We start from the raw sequence: 23,274 nt of genomic DNA, 5'->3' as shown, positions 1-23,274 counted from the left end.
CTGATGCTGTCTTCTCAGGATTTGGGGATATAGGAACTCCAGGTGTTTGATGGCTCTCCATGAGTACTGGCCCTTCTCTTCTCCACACATCACAGAGATGTCCATGCAAGCATCCAACTGTAGTCAGGCTCATTTAAAAGGTCCTGTGGGAAGAGAATATTCCTCTTCACAGCCATCCCCCAGTCATCTGGTTTAAAAAAGAACCTATTTCTTCAGGCTAAAAATGACCATGGAAAGCTGCTCCTTCCATAGGATGCTGCAATGCTATGAGGTTTACTTTAAGGAGGGATCTAGTTGTTGTTTTCCACTCCATGAACCATGGTCATAGAAAAAACAGAATGAGACTGTACCCAGAGGTGTATAGATAAAGGATGGTTGTGAAACCCTCATCCTGGGAGGTTTTCAGGGGACCAAACAAGACCTTGGGCAACCTGATGTAACTCTGAAGCTCTCCCTGCTGTGACAGAGGACTGTAGGATGACTGCAGGTGAATCCTAGAGGTCCCTCTCTACCCCACATTATGAGTAGATGATACACAGGCTGATAGAGTGTGGCACAAGCTGACACAAGCCCACGGAACAGCTGTGGAGGGAGGTACAAAGAGCCACAGCAGATGGCATGAACTGTCCAGAAACAGGCTCTGAACCACTCATACCTTCCATGCAGCCAGGCACGTTTGCATTAGACTGCAATATCCCCTCTCCCCATTTTTAACCACAGCTTTGTCAGGAGTTTGTTTTATCCCTGCAAGAATTCCAATGAACTTTAACCCCAAGAAGGATCCAATTTAATACCAATTACTGGTGACCAATGAGACAGATTCATCCAACTTCAACTCAATATTTCACCTGCAATGCTCCCTTAATTTGTCTGAATTATTTTGACAGGGATCACCCACCAAAGTTTTAGGCAGTCAGAGATGTGGGGAGGTGTTCTGGGATAAGTTTCTGTGACCAAAAAAATGCAAAGCTTCTCTTGAACAGCACATACTTTTTTTTTTTTTTGTGGGTTTTTTTGTTTTTGTTTGTTTGTTTGTTTTGGTTTTTTTTTTTTTTGTTGTTGTATTTGGGGTTTTTTGGTTTTTTTTTGCTTTTTGTTTTTTTTTTTTGTTTGTTTTGTTTTGTTTTTTAATGATGAGACACTAAGTAGATCTATAATAATTTAAGAGAAATTAGGACTGGCACACAACAGGACTTCAGCACTCAGCGAGGAAAAGCTTTAAACTTTTCACTTAAGAGCTCTGAGAAGTGATCAACTTCTGCCATCCCAGGCTTGCTGGGATCCTTGTTCAAACTGCAGTGCTGCGTGCCTAATCCGCAGCCCCAGCTCGGCACGTAGCTGTTGCTAATGGAGCTCTTACTAAACCAGATCTGGATCAATTAATCCCTTCCGTATGCAGCTGCTTGACACGGGAACAGAGTTTGGGGCTCCCCAGGCAGTGCTGCCAGTGACAGCACCCCGCAAAGCAAACAGACCCCACGTAATCTTGAGCTCTCATTAATGATTACTCTTTTTAATGTAGATGATGGACAAATCCATGCGTGTGTCTTTACCTGCAGCACCAGTTTCCAGGCACAGAGCAACCTTGGTGACAGACTACATTTCCCAGGAGCCTGTTGCGCCGGAGTCTTTTGTGTCACTGCAGAAGGACCTTGCAGCTCTGCAGAGCCACTCGGGCTGCTGCAGTTCCCGGCGCTGGCGCTGGAGAAACATGACCTTCAGCAGCTTGTCTCCTAAACCATCCCGAGCTGATCTGCGCTAGGGCCCGCTCTTGCTGCAGACTGTTTACCCTCGGTTCATGTGAGATGCTAGATGTCACCTGCAGAAGACGAGAGGAGCTTACCTCTTCCAGAGAGATGGCCCCGAGCCAGCAAATTCGCTCTGTCAGCCTGTGCAGCGGCTGTGGCAGAACTAGGTACAACTCATCGTGGTTTTCCGAGAGGGAAGGGGGGTCAAATTTACTTACGGGAGGCAGAGGGAGCATCAGTCCTCGGATGCCCTCATTCCTCAGTGTTTTGCTCCAGCAAATCTGCATTTCACTCTGTTAGTCGTGGCTTTTCCATAATCTAAGTGTTTTATGCAACCTGACCGTGGCTGGAGGGAGGTTTTTCAGGATGAAATCTTTGCCTCGGAGACTGGAAGGCTGCAGTCATTAACTCAGTGCACTTGTGACTAATTTAAGCTTTGCACTGGCTGGGTTTCCAGAGAAAGAATAAAGAGGCAGGCAGATCTGTTGCCTAAGTTACTAGCAAGGCCTTATTCCTTCAGGAATATCCTTTTCATAGTCAATGAAGGTTAATCAAAGAAAAATTGACTCTTAATTTTCTGGTCACAGTGGACATGCTTATAAAAATGGAGTTGGAAAATTGCTTGGTGAAACATGGAATAGAAACCCAATGGCATCTATGTAGCACTGCTTTGTGACCAAGTAACTTATTTTGAATATTCTTCAGCATGTTCTTTATAATTTCTATAGGCTCTTACAGGCAAGTCAGTTACATTGCTCTAAGGTTTTGTAACTTCTCAATCTTTGCTAATCTTTAAACATGAATACCAAACTTAATGCACAAATAGACTATAAATCTGCTGAGGCTTTGAGCAGTGACTTCCTTCCCCTGGCACCTGAGTCCTGCTTTGGAAGGACCCTGGTGCGTCTCAGAGGTATCAAAACAAAGGCAAGCCCTGCTCCTTCCCTGCCACAGGCTGGGAAGGTCCATCACCAGGCACTTCTGGCCTGGAACTGAAATGAGGAGTACAAACATGTATCCATACTGTTTCAGGAGCTGCCCTGGGAAACTGAGATCAACTTGGATCTCCTTCACTGGCCACGAGTTATTTCAGTGAGAGAAATAACAGGCTAGACATTATTTCTGTGCCTGTATAATGAAAGCAAGCATCCAGATAGGTATCTAAGTTTGTAGGTGAGCCTGAATGTATGTCAGCATTATGGTGGCCTCTGTGGGGTTGTTCCTGACCATTACATGTGCTGCCACTGTGCTGGACAGTGGCTGGACAGAATTGGAAAGACCATATGATCAATTGAGAGATATGACTGGTCTGTATTCAGGGGGAGTAACTGGAACAGGATTTTTAATCCCGAGTCCCTCAGAAGATACACATATTGCATAACAAATCTGCAAAACTAAATATGGGAGAAAGACTGGGTGTTTGACAAGAATATCATTTAGCTACTTGTGCCTAGAGCCACTTTTAACAGACCTGGATGAGAATTCTCCTTTTCTCCAGGGATTTCCTGGACCCTGTTGGGTACAGCCCCTGCTCCCTGCTGGTGCCTGCCCAGCACCTTGGGCGCTGGCAGGACGTTGTGGTGCAGCTGTTCCAGGCACGGGAGGTCTCCTTGCAGCCGCACTCGTATTCACGTGTCTTCCTGGTCCTTTGCCCTCAGTGACATTTCCCTTGGATCTCACGAAAACCCGGCTGCAAATCCAGGGTGAAGGTGCCGTGCGCGGCGATGGAGCCGCGGCCGGGCCGGCGGTCCCGTACCGCGGGATGCTGCGCACGGCGGCTGGAATCGCGCAGGAGGAGGGCGTACGGAAGCTCTGGCAAGGAGCCACGCCGGCCGTCTACCGCCACATAGGTGAATATCTGCTCGTGATGGGACACGCTGGGTCCTGCCTTCTGTGGCCAAGCCTTTTGGAGTGAGCTTACCGTATTTTCTTGTACTTTAAATATACCTGTGAGGACTTTTCCATCTAGCCTGCAATCCCACTTTGAAATATGTGAGATTTCAGATCAATAGCATCTCTTCCTTCCGTTTCCCAGTCCTTCATGGCCTTATTCTGGCTTCTGGAAAAACAAAATATAAGTTCTCTGTCATATTTGCATGAAGGTCTTGTTCAGGAAATCCAGACACTTAGAGTTCTCAGAACAATAAATGTCTCATATGTGAGGGAAGTGGGGAGAGATAAGGAAAAAAGATGTGAAAAAAGAGATTGCAAGCACAAGGGAAAAATACAAGTGCTTAAAAGAAATGCATTAGTGGTTTGCCACAAATAACAGCTTTCTGTGCTTTAGTTGCAAATAGGGTGACAGCAACAAACCTCAAAAGCACTTGTGGTGGTTTTGTGCTTGGCATCAGCCCAGAAGGAGGCGATGCAGTCCCATGTCCTTAGGGTGCAGGCGAAGCTGTGCTGCCTCCTGGCAGACCTGTGGCTCAGCCAGAGAGATTTTTTGATGCTAAAACGCCCTGGCTCTCCCACTGACACCAGGCAAACCCTTCACTTTCCCCATTCTGATCACAAACAAGAGAGCAGTGACCAGCTGACCCAGGCAAGCTCCAGAGTGTCATAAACCAAGGTCTTGATCTCTATCTCACTGTGACCTCCAGAAATGGCAGACCCAAAAGCTGTCTCCTGCTTTTGTTTTCCACAGTATACACTGGTGTTCGGATGGTTACTTATGAACATCTCCGTGACTCTGTGCTTGGCAGGGCAGAGGGTGAAAGCTTTCCTCTCTGGTAATGTTGCATATCCATACATATTTATTGCTTGCTTGGGGATTGTCCTTACTGTAGGAGACCTACAGCCATATCTTAGGTCCAAAATGTATCTGGTTTTAGAAGGGGATTGATAAAATCTACTGCAAAATACTTGTCATGCCCCATGCTACAGGAAGGGGGCCCTATGGTTAATACTGAAATTTCGGATTTTACCAAAATAAGTAGACCCATGAAATTAATACAACTTGTCTAGTAGCACTGGGAGAGAAAGAAAAGTTGTAGATATCAGCAAGCAGTTTGGAATTTTGGTGGGCATCCAGTTATAATACATGGAGCATCATCCTTTACTTGTGTATTTTGCCATCCTGCCTTTAAACCTTAAGCAAAGAGCAAAATGTAACCTTGTTTTGTTTTATTTTTTCCCCTGGTAAGTTTTAACCCTTTTCAAAAATTGACAGAAATATTACTGACTACTTTAACAACCTGTAGCCACCATAATTATTACCTTTACTTTGGCTGTTAATATATGGAATAACCATTTACACTTGTTCCACTTGAGTTGTGCTGCTGAACTCGTCAGCTTGAGCACTGTGACCTGTGAAGATTTTCAGTGTATTCTGGAGCACAATTTTTCTCCATTTGGTAGGAAAGCTGTGGTTGGAGGCATGTCTGCGGGTGCCATCGGACAGTTTTTTGCCAGCCCAACTGATCTGGTGAAGGTGCAGATGCAGATGGAGGGAAAAAGGAAGTTGGAAGGAAAGCCGTTACGGTTGGTTCCTCTCAGAGCTGGTGTTTTTGTCCCTCTTACTGATCACTCTTTGGCCCAGGGTGTGGTTCTCTGTGTTTTCTGCCACCCCTTCTCCCCAGCTGCTCTGTGCCCTTTTACAGGGAGAGCACCCAATGTCTTTGGGCAGTGAAGAGGGGAGGGATTCAAGACCTCCTCCTTATTCCATTTATACTCATCTTCTTTATTCTGATTTATTGGTCCCAGGGACCACAAACCCATCCTCTGTGCTGCAGCACAGCCATGCTGGCACTGTACCATAGGGAGGGAAGGACGCTTTTTGAAGATGGAAGAAAGCATGAGTGAAATGGCTTGTGCAGGAAGCACAGGCACAAGGAATTCTGGCACACAGCAGGGCTTGAGACTCTCCTCCAAATACCAGGACATGCTGCTCTTTGCATTCCAAGCTGCTGCCATCGTTTGGTGTCATGTACATTTAGTATTGTAACCCAGCGTGGGATCTAAGGTTTGTTTGCCGTTAGGGACCAGATCACTGCTTTGCAAGGCAGCCGGTATCTCTGGTAAAATATTGTGGCATGAAAGTCAAAGACAGATCCAAAAATAGATCTGGAGTGCCAGATCCTTGCAGGTATAAATTCCTAATCTTATGTGAGAACCCAGTGCAGCAAAGTGCTGAACATGCAAAGATTTCACTGGGCTGTCTACCCACAAGTTGCATCTTGATTTCAGGTTTCGAGGCGTGCACCACGCATTTCTGAAGATCCTGTCTGAAGGAGGAATAAGGGGACTTTGGGCTGGATGGGTACCAAATGTCCAGAGAGCTGCTCTGGTGAATATGGGAGGTAAATGGAATAACTTGGCCTGCAGCACTTAAGGCCCCACCAAAGCTTTAAGAAAAAGGAGCTCAGCTGCTCCCTCTGTCTTAGTGTCATGATTACCTGGGGTCCTGTTTGGAGCACCCTGCAGGTGACCTCTGCCTTGTGCACCTGTGTTTTGGTCCTGTGGAAATCAAATAGCTTAAAAGCAACAGTTTTTACCTGAATTTAAGGAAAAATGAGCCAGGAGCTGAAGGGGTCCCACGGCCAGCAAAGCAGGGACTTCACCAGCCACAACCCAGTACCCAAGTGAGGTGAGCAGAGCAGAGCAGAGCCAGCAAAGGCAGCCAGGCTTCACCAAGATCCAGATCTGTAGGGAAGTGTATGGTAATGAGGCAGGTATGAGGCCAAGCCAGGAAGCTGAGCCAGCAACAGGGCTGGTGAGGGTCAACCAGATACAGCTCAGCATCATCTGTAAGGTAAATCAGAGCAGATGGGAGCAGAAAGGAGAATGTACTCACATGTCTAAAGACAGGTGAAAAACTGGGGACAGAGTGCCAGCTGTGCCAAAGGCAGGAGCCTCAAAGGAAATGAACATCCTGTGTCATGCACAGCACACACATCATTCACTCCTGACAGTGCTGTTTTTTCTCATTATCCTCTTTACAGATCTGACCACTTATGACTCAGTGAAACACTTCTTGCTTCTGAACACAACACTTGTGGACAATAGTGTGACTCACAGTGTTAGCAGGTGCCGTATTCTCTAATTATCCCTTTTCCACTGTGGAGCATTTCCAGCCTTACTGTCTTCATCTGCCTCTCTGTGCCAGCAGAAGACCTCATTCTTTGATTTTGATACTGCTGATGAAATGCAACTTTAGAGTTATTTTTTTCTTAGAGAACATCACTTTATAGAAGACAAAAGAGAAAGGATGCAACCATTGCTACTGCCCTCACTAGAAGTGCCTTGTTGGTGCATTCAAACACCTTTGCTCTAATCTGTGGGAGCACAGTGATACAACTCCTGCAGAACATCCTCTTTTTTAAGTGATGGGAAAATCTACTTTATATAAACAATATTATGAATTTCCTTTTGTGGGTCCTTCATCCCTGACTCAGAACTGCACACAGAGGTGAGGGCAGCTGGCACTGGGAGGACATGTGAGCAAGAGCAGTACTAGCAAGCCTCCCAAATCAAGTTTATTTTATGAGTTATTACTCATGATTTGATGATAACTGTTTTAATATATCTTTATTATAAGAACTAGAATCACCATGCTGAAATTTTCATGATACATATTGGTTTCTTCCTTAAGTATCTGTTGCTGTTGGCAGTGCCTGCTCTGGGCTGGTAGCAGCTGTTCTGGGAACTCCTGCTGATGTGGTCAAAACCCGGATAATGAACCAGCCAAGAGATAAACAAGGAAGGTATGGACCCTTCAGAGACCAACTTTTCAGTAGTACATTGAAACCACAGGTCTGAATGATTTCTCTGAGAGTGCTAAATTGATAATTTGCTCTTCATTTTTCTAGTGATGATTTAGTAAATGTCTGGGGGGTGTTGTTGTGATGGCCACCTAAGCAAAACCAGTGGATTTCAGTTCTGGATTAGACACCAAGGAGCTTACAAAAGCTCTTTGGCTTGTAGAAAAATATCAGCTACAAATTATTTTTATGAAGGGGATTTTTTTTTTAAATTGTGTATTTGTAGTCCTAACACTGTTTGTTCTCCTTGCTTATTGCTAGAGGTCTGCTCTATAAATCTTCCATGGACTGCTTGATTCAAACTGTCCAGGGTGAAGGGTTTATGTCTCTGTACAAAGGCTTTATACCAACCTGGATGCGAATGGTACGTGCTTTTTAATTCTTTTTACAAGAACAATTAGCATCAAAGTTGAGGAGTGTGGATGCAGCCCTAACCCTATGTAATATTACAATTTCTGTATGAAAGACATAATCATAGAATTGTAGAATGGTTTGAGTTCAAGAGACTTAAAAGATCATCTTGTTCCAAACCCTCTGCCATGGGCAGGGGAACCTTCCACTTGCTCAGAGCCCTGTCCAACCTGGCCTTGAACACTTCCAGGGATGGGGAGTTCTCAGCCTCTCCGAGCAGACAGAGACTTGGAACTATTGCTCTGGGAACTAGAGCAATATGAGACTGAACTTAAGAATGTGATTTTTCAGAGGAGACAGTTTAATCTAACGGGCTTGTTTATTGGGTTACTTTTGTTTTAAGCCTCTAACTTCAGTGTTTGCTTTCACAGGCACCTTGGTCTCTGGTATTCTGGCTTGCATATGAACAAATCAGAAGGCTGTGTGGAGTTACTTCTTTTTAAAACCTTCAGCATTTTTAGAGAAAAGTCAAAAAGCTGAATTCTCATTCCACAGGGTAGTAGGATCACATGTATAGCTTGTTGCTCCAAATTCAGTCCCTACTGCTTGGGAACAGCTATGACTTAAGGACACTATTTGATTGTCAGACTGCTACATGAAATTTATATTATCCACAGGATAAAATTGTTACAACAATACTTCAGCTAGCAGCCAGCATCAGCTTTCTGAACCAGCAAACAGGAATAAAAAAAAATCTACCAAGCAAATAGAACATAATACTGTCTGTTTGTTTGATAATGGAGATGGTTTCTATTGCTAAAAACAAGCAATGCACTGAACAAGTTCTGTGGCTAAGTGTCTATAAAATGATTTGGGAATTTTTGTTGTTAATTGCATTTGCACACAGATAAAGAACTACCTCTCGTAAGTTTGATGTGTCAGCAAACCAAGCCTGTAGTGCTAGGTATTAAAAAAGATAAAAGCAGTTTACCTGATTCCAAATCTGCTTTGCACAAAATTGGAAGGGTTTGTGTTCCTCTTACTTCTCAGAGACTGCCTGACCTCTCCACTCAACTCTTTGAGTAAGATCATGATTGAAATGCTGTCCTGTTCCCAGAAAATCAAAAGCTTAGTTTGCTCTGCAACACTCAAAGGTCTCAGGATACTCCATAGGACCCAGCTGAACTACTTGTCCCGTAACAATCTGAGTGCTGATGTGGCAGACTGGATCATTTTCCATGGAAATGTGCACTCTGCCCACTTTAAATCTCGATGGAAATACAACATTCTCTTCAATAATGCAAAACGTTTGAACAGGAGTAATTTATTTAGTTTTAAACCTAAAGCCTTCCAGATTTCATGGAGAAGGAGACTAGTGTTGTTTGTCACTAGGTTCACCTTTGGCAATCAAGAGCCAAAAATGCAGTATTAAAAGCAGCCATGAGTAGATAAAACAAAGCTGGCTTTGATTTAGTAATATCTAGTAATTTAATTAATGTAGAAAACTTGGCTCTTTGAATAAATACAAAGGATTTCTTCTAGTCTTTGCAACCAGTGTCTCCAATGTGCCATTTTTTCACTGAACACAGTTTGGGTGTCTTCTTGGCTTGCATTTGCACTTTCTGATTGTAGTTCTGTAGTTCAGATTGTAGAACTGTAGTTCAGTTGCGGATGTATGCATTTGAGGGTGCGCTGCCAGCTTGGAAAATGTTCATCTCACCATTATTAGGGAGTCCCAGAACCACAGAATGGGTCAGGTTGGAAGGGACCACAGTGGCTCATCTGGTCCCTCCTCCCTGCTCAAGCAGGGTCAACCCAGAGCACAGGGTGCAGGATTGCACCCAGTCAGTTCTGGAGTATCTCCAGTGAAGGAGACTCCACAACCTCTCTGGATAATCCACTCCAGGTCTCAGTCACCGCACAGTGAAGTTCTTCCTCATATTCAGGTAGAATCTCCTGTGCATCAGTCCGAAGATTTTGTTCAGAAATCCTGGTATTTTTCTAGCTGTCATCCTGAGAAACAAATCCAAGTTCCTTCTGTCTTGTACTCCAGCACCAGCAATGACAAACCAGCAAAGCTGCTGCTTCAGTTCCATCCCAAGCACTCCTGCCTGCCGTCCTGTTACCCTGATAACCAGGTGATGGATACACAGCTTTACCTTTCTCGTGAGACAGAATAAGTACTTTTATCATACAGTCATAGAACAGTTTGGGTTGGAAAGGACCTCTAAGATCAGCTCCAACCCCCTGCCGTGGTCAGGGACACTTTCCACTAGACCAGGTTGCTCCAAGCTCCATCCAGCCTGGCCTTGGACACTTCCAGAGACTGGGAATCCACAGCTTCTCTGGGCAACCTGTTCCTGTGTCTCACCACCCCCACAGTAAAGACTTTCTTCCTAACAGCCAATCTAATCTTTCCGTTTGAAGCCATTCCCCCTTGTCCTGTCACTGCAGGCCCTTGTAAAAAGTCCCTCTCCATCTTTCCTGCTGGCTCTCTTCAGGTACTGGAATGCCACAATTAGGTCACCTTGAATCTTCTCTTCTCCAGGCTGAACAATCCCAACTCTCTCAGCCTTTCCACGAAGGACAGTTGCTTGACCTCTCTGATCATCATAACGAGTACATTAATTATAAGCAGTGTGTAAAACCACTTTTAGCCTGCATTTATCAAAGTTTCCATGAGCTACTTTTATGGGCACACAGCTTAGGAAAATCACTGAAACTCAAAGTTTTGTTAGAATAACTTTGATACACTTCAATTAACAAAGCCTGAAAGAAGAGAGGTCTATTTATGAAACTGGATACAAGGAGTGCACAATTTATGGACCACAAGGACATTCTGCAGAAAACAGTAGACAATAAAGAGACTAACAAAGACTCAATATGTGTCCTGGAAAGTCCCTACCTGGGAAAAAGATAATATAAGGACTGAAGAATATAGACTTAATTTGCAAGAGAAGTGAGAAATCAATATCCAACAGAAGACAGAATACTAATTAATGAACGAGAATTCTGTAATTTAGAACCAGTAATATTAATTTGTTTGCTAAAAATACATATATAAATAAACATAAAAGTTCTGTATCTGTGTAGAGGCCAAGATTTTGTCAGCCACACCCACACACTCCCCTCCTGGCCAAGAATAAAGTAATGCCTGACTCGCTAACGCTAAAAAGACAGCATTAGAGGGTCTTATTTATCCCAATGATTTCAGAGGATTTGGTACCAACAGCATCACTCAACTTGGTGTCCCTTGCAAACTTGCCGAGGGTGCACTCCAACCGTTCACCTATGTAATTAATGAAGATACTAAATAACACTGGTCCCAATAGGGACCCTTGGGGCACAGCTCAAAATAAAAATGAAAAAATGCCTTGTAAAAATCTTGTAGTGAAAAACTTCTTTAACCCTTAATAAATTAAATCTATCCGGGTGTGAATTATTAGCGATTCCTGAGGAGTGTCTGGCGCGAGCTCCCCGTCCTCACACCGCGGCTGCCGGCCTCGCGCCGCGCCCCGCCCTCACACCGCCGCTGGCCAATAGCCGCCAAGCTCCGCATGCATGTCCCGCCCCCGGCGCCGCTCTGACCAATGGGAGCTAAGCGGGCTCGGCGCTCTCCCCCCCTCACCCCGCCCCCGCCATCCTGCCGCCCCCCGTCCCCCGTGGAGCGCTCCACCGTGGGCGAGGGCAGTACCACCGGGCTCTGCCCTGAGCCCCGAGGCGCCCCGGACATAATTCCGTAACTGGAATTCTCTTCGTGACGCCTCCACGCAGTCTTAACGTAGCAGGAGCGGCCCCATGTATCAACTGGCTTCACTCCTCCTTTTCCCCTTGCCCTTCGGGCCGCTCTCCACCCCACCGAGAGGATCAAAATGGACTCGGCCCCTGGGGCAGCCGCTAACGGCGCCCCCTGGGTCACGTGGGCGGCGCGTGCTCTATATGAGGCAGAGGGACGGCGGGCGAAGCGTTCAATTGCCTCGTGCGGGGAGTGGAGGTGGGGCGAGGTTGATTCGCGATGAGCTCCGGGCCGGGGTCCCTCAGCCGCGGCGATTCCGTCACCCTGCGGGTCCGCGCCGTGGGGCTGTATCCTGAGGTGCCCGTCCTGCGGCTGTGGGGGCTGCTGGGTGAAAGTAAGGCTGACTATGTCCTCCTGTACCGAGAGATCCAGGCGGCAGCCGGGCCGCGCTTGGCGGCCCGCCCAGAGCCCAGCGGGCCGGGGGCCAGCGGGACCAGGCTGTGCCCAGGAGAGCTGGCACTGGTGGAGGTATTGGGTGTGTGGTACCGCTGCTGTGTGGTGAATTGTAGTGCTCAGGGGTATCGTGTCTTCCTGCTGGACGAGGGCTACGTGGTGACCACATCCGCCTATTATCTGGCACGGGGCTGCTCAGACCTGTTCCAGCTGCCCCCGGAGGTGCTGGGCTGTGTCGTGGCCGATGTCCTACCTTCCCACAGTAACGAGGGAACAGCAAGTGGGGATTCACCCGTGTCCAAGTGGACCGTGGAGGCGATGGAGTTCATCAACTTCCTGCAAGGCAAGGAGGTGTCTGGTGTGGTGCAGGAGGTGATAATGCCGCAGGTCATCGTGCTCGAGCTGCCCCAGCTTGTGGCTCAGATGCAGCAACTGGGCCTAGCCAAACGTGTCTCTCCCAGCTGGTTCTGCCAGGTGCTCAGGCGCTGCTTGCCTTCTGGCCAGTTAAAGAAGCAGCTCTGTCAGCAGTCTCCAGCATGTTCCCTCGGAGCTTTTGCGGTTCCACAGCTTGTCCGTGTGTTGCTCTCATACCAGTCTCTGTCACCTGCCTTGGATTACTACTACCCTCAGCTTCAGTTGGGTGTGACAGAGCCTGTCCTAGTGACCCATGTCTCTGACCCACACCACATTTTCTGCCAGTTGCAGTGCCTGTCACAGGAGATCTCTTGCCTTTCTGAGACCATTTGCCATGCTTATGACCGGTGGGAGCAGGACATACTGCCCAAAGTGGGCTCACCCTGTGCTGCCCGTGGGATGGATGGCCAGTGGTACCGTGCCATTCTGCTGGAGCTCGTTGCTGGGGAGCAGGACCAGTGTGCAGCTCTTGTGGTCTTTGTGGACTATGGCAAGAAGGAGACTGTGACCACAGCGAACCTGCGCCATTTGCCTGCCGAGTGTTTTCGCATGCCTGTGGTCACTTACGTGTGTGCTCTTCAGGGTGTTTCAGATGGGGGCTGTGGCTGGTCCTCGCTGCAGGTTGATTTACTGAAAGCGTTGGTGCTTGGCAGAGGAGTGAGTGCTCACATCAAAGCCTTTAACTCCTTTGAGCATCTCTATTATGTGACTCTGTATGGGGAAAATGGTGTTGATTTGAACCATCTTTTTGGGTCTCAGGCTTGCTGCCTGGCCAGCAGTTATGTGAGCCAAACTGAGGCTCATGAGCAGCTGGAAGTAGAGGAATCCTTAATTGAAGAGTTGGGATTGCCACCAGAAGCAACTCCTGTTTTAGCACAAGGAGATTTGGCTGCTGCTGCTGTAGCTGGTGTGTCTCTGAAGACCTGGACATTGTACAGTGCGCAGGTCTCCCACCTCCAAGACCCGTCTGAGTTCTGGCTGCAGCTCCCTGAGTATTACCAGCTCTTCAGGCAGCTGAGGCAGTGCATGTGGAATTTTTATTCCCATTCCACAAAGCTGGATGGTGCTGGGTGGGATCCACAGCCTGGATCCCTTTGTTGTGCCAGTGGGAACGAGGGTGTCTTTTATCGAGCAGTGGTTACCAGAGTACTGGACACTGGGGTGGAAATACACCTGGTGGACAGAGGCAGTACAGAAACTGTGGATCTGTGTGCTGTGAAGGAGCTGCTCCCTCGGTTTAGGGAGCTGCCTGCTTTAGCTCTGAAGTGTTGTTTGGCAGGTGTCTCCCCTCCAAGAGGGAGTTGGAGTGAAGCTGCTGTGTCTGCATTCAGGGAGATGGTACTGAACAAGGAACTAAAGGTTTGGTTTTTGAATGTGCAGGGTGACAAATACATGGTTGAAATTTTTGACCAGTCCCAGTTAGGAGAAGGAAGAGTAAGTAAACTCATGACCCAGGGGGGTTATGCTAAATACCAGGGGTATGAAATACCTAAGACTTCCCAGAAATCAGATAAGTCTGTGACACAGGCCTCTTCCCTAGTGTGTGCTGTAGAGGAAAGCCAAGTAAATGCAGAGAAGAGGCTCAGAAAAGAATGTGATCTAAAGAGCAGTGATAGAATACTTGATTCTCACATGGGTGTGATGGTCAGAGAGAGCCCTGTTGCAGCCATTTACAATTCTAAAAGTAGGGAATCTCTTCTTTCTCGAGACTACGAGGGTAAGGAAAATCTGCACACCTCTTTGAGGCAGAACTATGTGGAAATTAAGCCAGGCTCCTCTTGTGGAGGCCACTTAGAAGTGGGAAGTACAGTTAATGTTATTTTGTCATATGTTGAGAATCCTAGTTGTTTTTGGTGTCAGTTAAGTAGAAATTGCCAGGACCTTGAGATACTAATGGATGAAATTCAGGAGCATTGCAAGAGTTCATCCCAGCCACATGTTTGGCCAAATCTTGTGTGTTTAGCCCAGTACTCGGAGGATAAAAAATGGTACAGGGCTTTAATAGTTAGTGAAGGAGTTTGTGCAGAAAAAGTAGAAGTCATATATGTTGACTATGGCAACAGAGAGCAGGTGTGTTTAACAAAGCTCCGTGCAATTAATGAACGCTTCCTTAGGTTAGAGGCTCAGGCATTCAGGTGCAGCCTTTACAACTTAATCCAACCCAATGGTCAGAATCCTTTTGCTTGGGATGAAGAAGCAATTCAGGCTTTTCGTCAGTTTGTTGTTGATTCATCATCTGACCTTGACCTGAAGTGTACAATCTTTGCCTTGGCTTCAATAAATAGGGACCTGTTTAACATTGTAGATTTAATCACACCTTTTCAGAGTGCTTGCCAGTTTCTCACTGAGAGAGGTGTAGCCAGACCTTTATTTCCTCAAAAGCATCTGGAATCTTTGGTCCAGCTTCACTCTTTCTATTATTCTAGTCACGGTATCAAAATTGGGAGTGAGGAAGATGTTTATATTACGCATGTTGAGAATCCATGGACGTTTTACTGCCAGCTTGAAAGGTGTGCAGATACCTTGGCACAGCTGGCTGACAACATCAGTTCCCTGAGTGAGAGAGTGACCAGCTCAGGAACCTTGGGGAAGTCTGGGACCTTGTGTCTGGCAAGGTACTCTGACAGTCAGTGGTATAGGGGAGTAATTATGGAAAGACAACCTAATGCTAAAGTCTTCTTTGTGGATTTTGGAAACACAGAGACAATAGAGACAGATGATCTGCTTATTTTACCCAATGATGCTTCTGATATCTTGCTTGTGCCGATGCAGGCCATAAAATGTTCTGTGTCTGATGTATCATGTGTTTCCAAAGAAGCTGCAACGTGGTTTAAGGAAGCTGTCCTGGAAAGGAGATTAAAAGCAATAGTGGTAGCAAAGGACTCTGATAATACACTGCTGGTTGAGTTGTTTGATAGAAATACTCAAATTAATACAAAACTGAAAGAGCTAAGCCTAAACAGTACAGGACTGTGTAGTCGTGTACACAATGAGACTTCATGCACTGGAAATACAGATGTGAATGAGAGGGGTGAGACTGCAGAGTCCCCTTTCAATGCAGGTAGGCCTCTTGAAAGAAAAAAATGTCGACCCAAAGCCCAGCAAGAGCAAGGGAGCAAAAGACACTTCAAAGAAGTTGTAAACCTATTCCAGCACTCTGTGAAGGGGCATGTGGCAGCTGGATTACTAGAACCTGATGAGATGCTTAGCAGTAAGAACAATACTGTTTTGTTGAATAAAGTAGGGGAGGAGTCTCTGCTCTTTTCCCAAATGGATACACTGTCAGATACTAAATCTGATGCTGAAAGCAGGTGTATAATGCTTAAAAATGCATCTGATCTACCACCACAGAAGATAGTGCCAGCTCTTAAAACCTTAGTGTATGTGTCTTATGTCAGTGACCCACAGGATTTTTATGTTCAACTAGGGAGTGATGAGGTTCAGCTTAACAACATTTTGGAAGTTTTAAACAATGGGAAATCAGTGAAGGACCCTTGTAGACAGCTTTTCCAAGCAGGAGATTTAATCAGTGCTGTTTATTCAGAAGACAGCCTTTGGTATCGAGCTGTAGTAAAAGAGAAGACTTCTGACAATTCGATAAGGGTACATTATATTGATTATGGTGACACTTCTGTGATTAGTGTTGATCAAGCACGCAGGCTCCCTAAGAACTTGTCATCTATTCCAGCAATGAGCATTCACTGCTTTCTAGGTGGACTCAAATGCACAAAAAATGCTGGCTGGACAGAGAAAGCAGTGTTTTATTTCACCAAGAGAACAAGTGAAATCCTGCTCTCGTGTGAATTTGTAAAGAAGGTTGAGGATAAATGGGAAGTTATTCTCAGTGACCATCAAGGTATAATAACAGTGGATTTAGCTGATAAAGATCTTGCAAGTAGAGAAAGACTTTTCTCAAGAAGAAAAATTGATAAAAGAGAGAACTGTGAGATGATCACTGGCTGTGAGCCTTTGCCTCCTCAGGTACAAAATGAGATTTCCTGTGAAAGTAATTGTAAATCGTTTATCTGGAAATTTCCAGAGGCAGGTCAGACTTTAAAAATTTACGTCACAGTGGTAAATAGTCCAGGATACTTCTGGTGTCACCGTGCTGACACCAAAGATGTGAGCTACATCGATAAAAAAATAGAGGAAGCTGAAAAGCTTGGACTAAGCTCTCTGAATGATGGCAAGTCTTGTATTAAAAGTGGTGACATTTGTCTAGCAAAATACAGTCAAGATGGGTGGTTCTACAGAGCTCAGATCAGCAGTGTGAATGATGACAGTGTAGTTGTTAGACATGTGGATTACGGAAGCGAGGAAAGCGTCAGCCTGGAGCTGATCCGACAGATGCCGTGTGAACTGCTCAGAGTACCTGGGCAAGCATTTGCTTGCTGTCTGTCAGGTTTCAGTCCCCCAGATGGCTCATGGCTTAGTGAAGCAAATAAAAAGTTTTATGATATGACTGAAAACCTTGTACTAGAAGCTAAAGTAGTAGAAATTTGCAAAAATAAAGATTCTGAAGTCCCTCTGTGTGTTGTTAAGCTGGAAGCTTCTGGCAATAGTATTAATGAAGAAATGAAGCCTTTTTGGAAGGCTAATAAAGAAACTGATGACAGTGCTTTCTCAAACCTTTGCAACACCCTAAAGGAAAACAGAAGTTCAGACAGCAATTTGAGTCTTGGTCTCAACAAAGAAACTACTGCTGCTTGTGGATTAGCTCAGGAAGAAAGTGAAAGTGCTTTATTTTGTTCTGATCCTTTCCTGGGTGTAACTTCTGAGTGCTTAGAAACCGTGGAAGCAGCTGTGTCAGTGGGAGCTGCCAGTGGGAAGGTTGATGGTGGATATGAAATAGGAAAGTGTGAGAACAGTTATGATAAAGAGATACCTCTGTCTGAAGGTGACAGTGCTAACAGTATGCTACTAGAACCAATGAGAAACTGCAGCCCTCGTATTGTGGGGAATGGAATGAAAGCTGCAGAACAAGACCTGTCTGAAATACTGTTTGGAGAGCAGGCTGAGCTGAAAGCAGAAGTGACAGGCAGTGATCCAGCAGCCAGCCTTTTCCTAGGAACAGAACAAGAACTGCAGAGACTGCCAGTGCTCCAGGCACAGCCATTTGCAAGCAATGGAACAGAGATATTAGGAGAACTGGATCCATTAGAAAAGCACTTACCATGTAATGATCTAAATGAGCTCCTACAGGAGCTAGAGGGAGTTAAGGAAAAGTCCTCCTATGGTGAAGGAACAAAGGAAGCACTAGAAGCAAAGTCTCTTGAAATGCAGGCAGCATCAGGCAGTGAAACAAGAAAGACAGTGTTGGAGCAGGAATTGCTGGAGCTGCCAGATGTGAGGGAGGAGACAGGGCAGTTGACAGCTCTGAACTGTCTTGAAATTTTACCATTACTTAATGAGAAAGAAAATCTAGTGCTTCCAGTTAGTGACAGAGAGAAGTCAGTAGAGCTGATTCTATCTGATGTTCAGCCTTCTTTGGGAGAGAAGACCAAGAAACTGCAAGCAAATTTGTCTGGAATTCATGAAGCAGAAGCTATAGTAGATGATTGGATGGAAGCAGACTCCCCTTCCCTAAGGCTGTCATCATCTGGTGGTAGACCTGAGAAAGAGCTGCACCAGAAGATGCATGACAAGCAGTCGATGCTAGGAGCCAAATTTGAGCCCTTTCTGGAACTGGTGCTGCCTAATGTTCAGCCTCCTGAGGAAGACAGGGAGGAGGACTTATTAAGGCTGGAACATGCTGTTCTACAGAGTTCTGCAAATAGTGGAAGTCAATTTTCATTTATTTCAAAAGACTCAGCAAATCAAAGGCCTGTTTTTGCTGTGAAATCATGTGACTATAAAGTTGAGAAACATAAGGGGTGGCAGAAGAAGAAAGATTACTGTCTGGAAGACTGGATGGAACAAGACTTGAGTGACTCTTTTAAAGAGAGTGGAAATCTGTGTGTTCAGTCTTTAGGCTGTAAGCCTGGGGAAGACGAAAAGCAAAATGAGAACTTGGCTGACTGCAGTGCAGGTAAAGTATCTGATTTTAAAGAGTTAAATAATCAAAATGTCGTGCCATTCAAAAATGAGAATACCTTTTTTGTAAAAAACCGAACTTTTATTCCCTAGTAAGATATTGTATTAGTGTTGATGCTTTGATGAGTTAAGGACAGCAGACTGGGTATAGTTTCTCATGGGTAATGTGACAGTCTCAGCAACTAGTCTTACTTGGGAAGATTAACGATTTTGAGTGGAAATCCATTTCTGAACATGAAGTGCATTTGCAAGACTGTTTGGGATGACAAATTTTTAACTTTCAAATATCAAGTAGTTTGGAGGAGGTGGGGCAGCAGTGTTTGAGGTGTCTGAGAGTTGATTTTTGAGGGGTTTTTTGAGGGTTGGTTTTTGTGGGGTTTTGTGAGTTTGTTGTTTTTTTCTTTTTTTCCTCCTTCATTGCTAAATTACCATTTCTTGTAGCACACCATGACTATCCTTGTAATCTGAAGGGCTTTGCTGTTGGTTCCAAATGTGTGGTGTGGACTTCTCTCAAATGGTGTGATGCTCGCATTTTGGAGGTATCTGAGAAGGGTACCAAGGTAGGTGTGGTTTGAATACTCTTTCTGCATTCTTAAGATCTAATCCTTCTTTAGTCCTTCTCTAAACTCTAAATAAATATTTTTTAAAATTTTGTTACAGAATTTAAGAATTTCAAAGGCTGATTCTGAATTTATAGACTAGAGAGAAGCAGCGATGTCTCAAATTGAGTTGATGATAAATGCCAACACTTGATGTTCCTTTCACATCTTACTCTCTTTTATTGACTGGGAATACTGAAGGATCTGGCTCCAGTTTGAGACAGACATATGTGTGGTTCTGTCTGGCCTGAAAGTTAGTGTTCTGCAGTGGAGCTGTGTTGCCATTAAATGCTCATGAAACTTGCCATTATTTTACTGGTGTTTTGAGGAGTTAGTGCTAGAGAAGTAGGAACTTGGGAAGAAACTCAAAACTATACTTAGCAAGTAATAACGAATCCAGAACTATTCCTGCTTCAGTGAAATGTGTATTGCATTAGTGGTTGGTGGGAGTTAACTTTAACAGTAGAGAATAATGCAGTGAGCTGCCTTGTTCTGCTGCTGTTTGAGCTGGGGGATGAATGAGATGTCTTCCTTCAGTCCAGGGGGACTGACGTACACACATGCACAGACATTATACTTATATTAAATGACTTCTAGATTGTAACTTAAGATGTGAATCCAAAAGATCGTTACATAAAAGCATCCTTTTGGAAGATTGAATGTCTGAGATAGTGGAAGCCAGCTCTTGTGCTGGTAGATCCCTTGGGTGTCTAAAACTAAGTTCAGGTGCATTCAGATGAGAGGCAGTGTCAGGGATTACCAGGTAATGATATCCCTATTCATCAGCTTTCTTCTAGTTCTGATCTAGTAGTTGTTTTGCAGCCTCTTCCTCACTGTGCTTGGGTTAGGAGCTCAGAAGAGCCTTGAGAAACCTCAGTCCCTACATTGTTTTATTTTTATTTTATTAGTTTGTTCTTCTTTGCAAGGTCCAGACTTCTCAACACCTTCTCAAAGGCACAGAATCCTCAACTGTGTTTTCCTGCTGCTGTGTCTTGCTTGTTGAGTGTGCTAGACCCCCTTTGTGGGCTGCTGTGCCAGATCCCCTTTGGCTCTGTCTATACAGGTCTTGAACCTCTGCAGTGGCAATGAGGAGATTGTGCATCCTGAGAACGTCTGGAATGGAATTCCTGATGGGGCTCGCAGATCATCTGAGGTATGGCAGTGTGGGACTGGACTGGGCAGGACAGTACAGGTTTTTAGAAAGGCTGCTGACCAACTGCTAAGTCATGAAAAATAGTTCTATTATGGAGTAATTAGGAAGGAATAGTAAGGTTTTCACCAGTGGCCTTCATGAAGGACCTACCAGTGGATGAAAAACTCATGTCTGGAACCCAAAGCTCAGGACATGAACCATGCTGCTGGTGATGATAACAGCATGAATTTCCAGTTTGTTCTTCACATGCAGCCTTTGTATCAAAGTGAAAAGTGGGCAGAAGACTAATGTAATGAGTTATAAGGGGGGAAAACAATGGTAAATAGGAGTCCAGTAGTGCTGATGTAAGAAGTTAGTCTAGTATTAAAGGAAGCACCTCGGTGGAAGTCTTGGCAATAGTGCCAGCTTCCTAACAGGATCCCTTTTTGTGTAGGCATTAACCCCTGCAACAGAAAACCTGCAGTCCTTACCAGAGGAGTCCTTACTTCAAGGTAAGTATACTTTAAGCCCCCCACATGGGTTGCGTACTCTGTATTTGAATGGTTTCTAACTTTCTAGGAAATGCTTTATTTTAGAAAATACAGTTGAAACACTAATTTGAGCTTATATAGTTGATACTGTTGGGATTTTCTTGATAGCATTAGCTTATGTACTGTTAGTTTAAGGGTGACTACATGGAATGAAAGCTGCTACTGTGTCTGGATTACAAACCAATTTAGTATTTATTTATTCATCTAATGAGTTGAGCCTCTTGGAACAGCTGGGGTGGCTGACCCATGTTACAGATTTTGGCAGGGTTTTGAGCATTGCCATCAGCATGCTGTTCTTGGTCCTGTTTCTGAGGCATGGTGAGCAACTGCTAGGCAAACTCTATTAAGCATTTAGTTTAGCATTTGAGTGCCCCAGTCCTATAATCTATAAATCTAAATCCATAATAATAACAATTTTAGTTATTGTAAGGATAGTTTGTGAATAGTACATGTACATCTTTATTGTTACTTAAAAATTTTGAAGTGTTACTAGTAAACACCTCTTCAGTGTACCAAATAAATAGTACAGGTTATTTTTGTTTATATGTTATTATGGAATTGTAGAGCAGTTCTGGTTGAAAGGGCCTTTCTGGTGGTGAAAGCAGGCCCAACTAGATGGGTTCTTAAGGACCTTACTGCCAGTACTGCAATCTGTCCAAGAATGGAGACTCCAAAACCTGTCTGGGCATTTTGTTTCTGTGGTTGCTTGATGAAGACTAAAATGAGTTGAAGTGGGGATAGCATTTGTGCTTTCGGGTATTAATTGGTGATTGTATTTCAGTATAACTACTGGTTTATGGGTAAAAAATAAGGAAGCCTACAACAGAAATCAGGTTGCCTATTGAGCAAGAAAAAGTGTAGTTAAAGAATTTGATGAAATGTTAAAATGGTCAATCTATAAACTCTCCTTCAGTTGCATCACTCAAATGCAGGATTATTCTTGACTTTGTGGATTTTTTTCTGTTCTTGAACCCTTTGCATGGAATTAGTGTATGCACTCTCAGCACCAGCTCAGGAAAGGTGAGTCAGGGTCATGCACCTACATGTCACAGAGCTGGAACCTGCTGCACACGCTGCCACTGCCTGGAAAGGCAGTTTGAGTAGGAGGTACTCAGGGTGCAAAAAAACTCCTGCAGTGGTTTATACCAAGTCTACTGAGGGATGGAGTAACTTGAACTCATAACTGAAATCTGGGAGCACTGCTGCTTCATCTTCTTGGGCACTTCTGCTGTTTCAGCTGTTTTATCTTTATAGTTACAGATAATAACTATATAGGTATCTATAATAACTGTAGTCTTCTAATGGTCCAGTATGTCAGTAGTATTTAGTCTGAAGCCCTGTAGAGTTGACTTTTGATCTTTATGTCCTTATACGCATTTATAGAAACATCTTGATGGGTCTAATCTGTGTTTATTCCCTATAGAACAGCAAACTGGCTGCAGTAGCAATTTAACTGAAGATCCTCATGTCCTCCAGCAGTGTTGAAACCAAGTGGCACGTTGACCACATGAAACTGAACAAGTGCCTGTGTATGAAATGTTCCCATGAAAATGTGTTTGTGGGGACAAAAATACCAGCAGAGCATTGGGTGGCTTATTTTTTCTACCTAACTGACCAAATACCTGTCACTACTGAACTTCCTATAATGGAATAGTGTTGGCAGACTGTTGTGTTCAGCTTGTTTTCTTACAGCTGTTGTTGCTAGACTGTTATTGCTAGCTTGTTTCTTATAGCTGTAATTTCCTAAATAAGAATTTGCCTCTTGACTTGCATTTTTTATTGACTGGGGGTGCACTGACTTGTATGGAGTTCTTGGTGGGGGGTTCTTCAACGAAAGTTTCTTGTGAGTTTCTGTATATGCTATTGTGTTGTACAGCACTGCTTTCTGATGTTTGCTTTTGGAAAAGTTGCACTGTCAAGTGTTGTTTTCTCAAATAAAAGAGTTGAGGGTATTTTTGGGGGATAGGGGTGGGGAGGTTTTTTTTTTCTCCTTAGGGGAACATAGTTTTGGGTTGAAGTCCTGCATTTGCAGCTGTTCTAAAGCAATGGAAGAAGCTGGAATAAAGCTTTGGGTGGTATATACTGGTTTGTGTGTTTTAATGACTTGTGTCTGTTCCTGTGCAGAAGCCCAAATGCTGTGTGAGGGCCGTTCTGCAGTCACTGGTTGTGTTTTGACCGTAACCAGCTCTCTAGAGTACTGTGAGCTATGGTGAATGTTTTGAAACCTTAATTGCACTTAATTAATTGAACTTGCTGCAGTTGTACTAATGAAAGATGAATCTTTTCTATAAATATGAAGAAGACTCAGTGGAATGGTTTTGCTGCCACATGTGTGCAACATGCTAATCTGTTTTAAGGACCTGCAGCTATTTTAAGGAGATCTCACCTTTTACTGTCCTTCTCAGGTGTTGAAAAGGGGGTGCTATTTTATAGTGGTGTTCCATGCTCCTGTATTAGCATAGCTGCTCCTTCCTCTTCAGAAGCTGTGGATTTTTCAT

General features: G+C 44.5%; 2 protein-coding genes and 1 long non-coding RNA gene across 4 annotated transcripts; 2 read left to right on the top strand and 1 right to left on the bottom strand.

Moving 5' to 3' along the window:
- Positions 1–73: 73 nt before the first annotated feature.
- On the bottom strand, positions 74–2,143 carry LOC128785917 (uncharacterized). The gene is made up of 3 exons (XR_008430106.1): positions 1,967–2,143; positions 1,554–1,819; positions 74–143 (listed from the first exon to the last, which is right to left on the bottom strand). It is a non-coding gene; the product is annotated as an uncharacterized LOC128785917 (long non-coding RNA).
- SLC25A27 (solute carrier family 25 member 27) lies at positions 1,813–11,297 on the top strand. 2 transcript variants are annotated; one of them, XM_053938795.1, is made up of 9 exons: positions 1,813–1,915; positions 3,407–3,598; positions 4,393–4,477; positions 5,106–5,228; positions 5,934–6,046; positions 6,689–6,773; positions 7,358–7,450; positions 7,769–7,871; positions 8,290–11,297. In XM_053938795.1, the coding sequence occupies exons 1-9, from the start codon at positions 1,813–1,815 to the stop codon at positions 8,359–8,361; spliced, it is 969 nt and encodes a 322-aa protein (XP_053794770.1). In that variant the 3' UTR covers positions 8,362–11,297. The 2 variants fall into 2 exon arrangements, with proteins under 2 accessions (XP_053794770.1, XP_053794771.1); XM_053938796.1 differs by lacking the exon at positions 5,106–5,228.
- Positions 11,298–11,847: 550 nt separating this feature from the next.
- Positions 11,848–22,349, top strand: TDRD6 (tudor domain containing 6). Its single transcript, XM_053939721.1, has 5 exons — positions 11,848–18,489; positions 18,936–19,054; positions 20,157–20,246; positions 20,680–20,737; positions 22,200–22,349. Exons 1-5 carry the CDS (start codon positions 11,874–11,876, stop codon positions 22,259–22,261), a joined length of 6,945 nt encoding a protein of 2,314 aa, XP_053795696.1. The 5' UTR covers positions 11,848–11,873; the 3' UTR covers positions 22,262–22,349.
- Positions 22,350–23,274: the final 925 nt, after the last annotated feature.

This window comes from Vidua chalybeata, chromosome 3 (genome assembly GCF_026979565.1).
Source record: "Vidua chalybeata isolate OUT-0048 chromosome 3, bVidCha1 merged haplotype, whole genome shotgun sequence".
NCBI lineage: Eukaryota > Metazoa > Chordata > Aves > Passeriformes > Viduidae > Vidua > Vidua chalybeata.
The sequence above is the reverse complement of the archived record's forward strand: the minus strand, read 5'-3'. Positions and strand labels throughout refer to the sequence as shown.

What these genes read in the sequence shown, in the direction of transcription:
- SLC25A27 (XM_053938795.1), top strand. Translation starts at nt 1,813, where the DNA reads ATGTCACCTGCAGAAGACGAGAGGAGCTTACCTCTTCCAGAGAGATGG. An exon ending in GTGACTCACAGTGTTAGCAG is followed by an intron (nt 6,774 to 7,357) that starts GTGCCGTATTCT and finishes TGCTGTTGGCAG; the next exon opens with TGCCTGCTCTGGGCTGGTAG. An exon ending in TACCAACCTGGATGCGAATG is followed by an intron (nt 7,872 to 8,289) that starts GTACGTGCTTTT and finishes TTGCTTTCACAG; the next exon opens with GCACCTTGGTCTCTGGTATT.
- TDRD6 (XM_053939721.1), top strand. Translation starts at nt 11,874, where the DNA reads ATGAGCTCCGGGCCGGGGTCCCTCAGCCGCGGCGATTCCGTCACCCTG. An exon ending in TATCTGAGAAGGGTACCAAG is followed by an intron (nt 19,055 to 20,156) that starts GTAGGTGTGGTT and finishes CTGTCTATACAG; the next exon opens with GTCTTGAACCTCTGCAGTGG. An exon ending in AGAGGAGTCCTTACTTCAAG is followed by an intron (nt 20,738 to 22,199) that starts GTAAGTATACTT and finishes TATTCCCTATAG; the next exon opens with AACAGCAAACTGGCTGCAGT.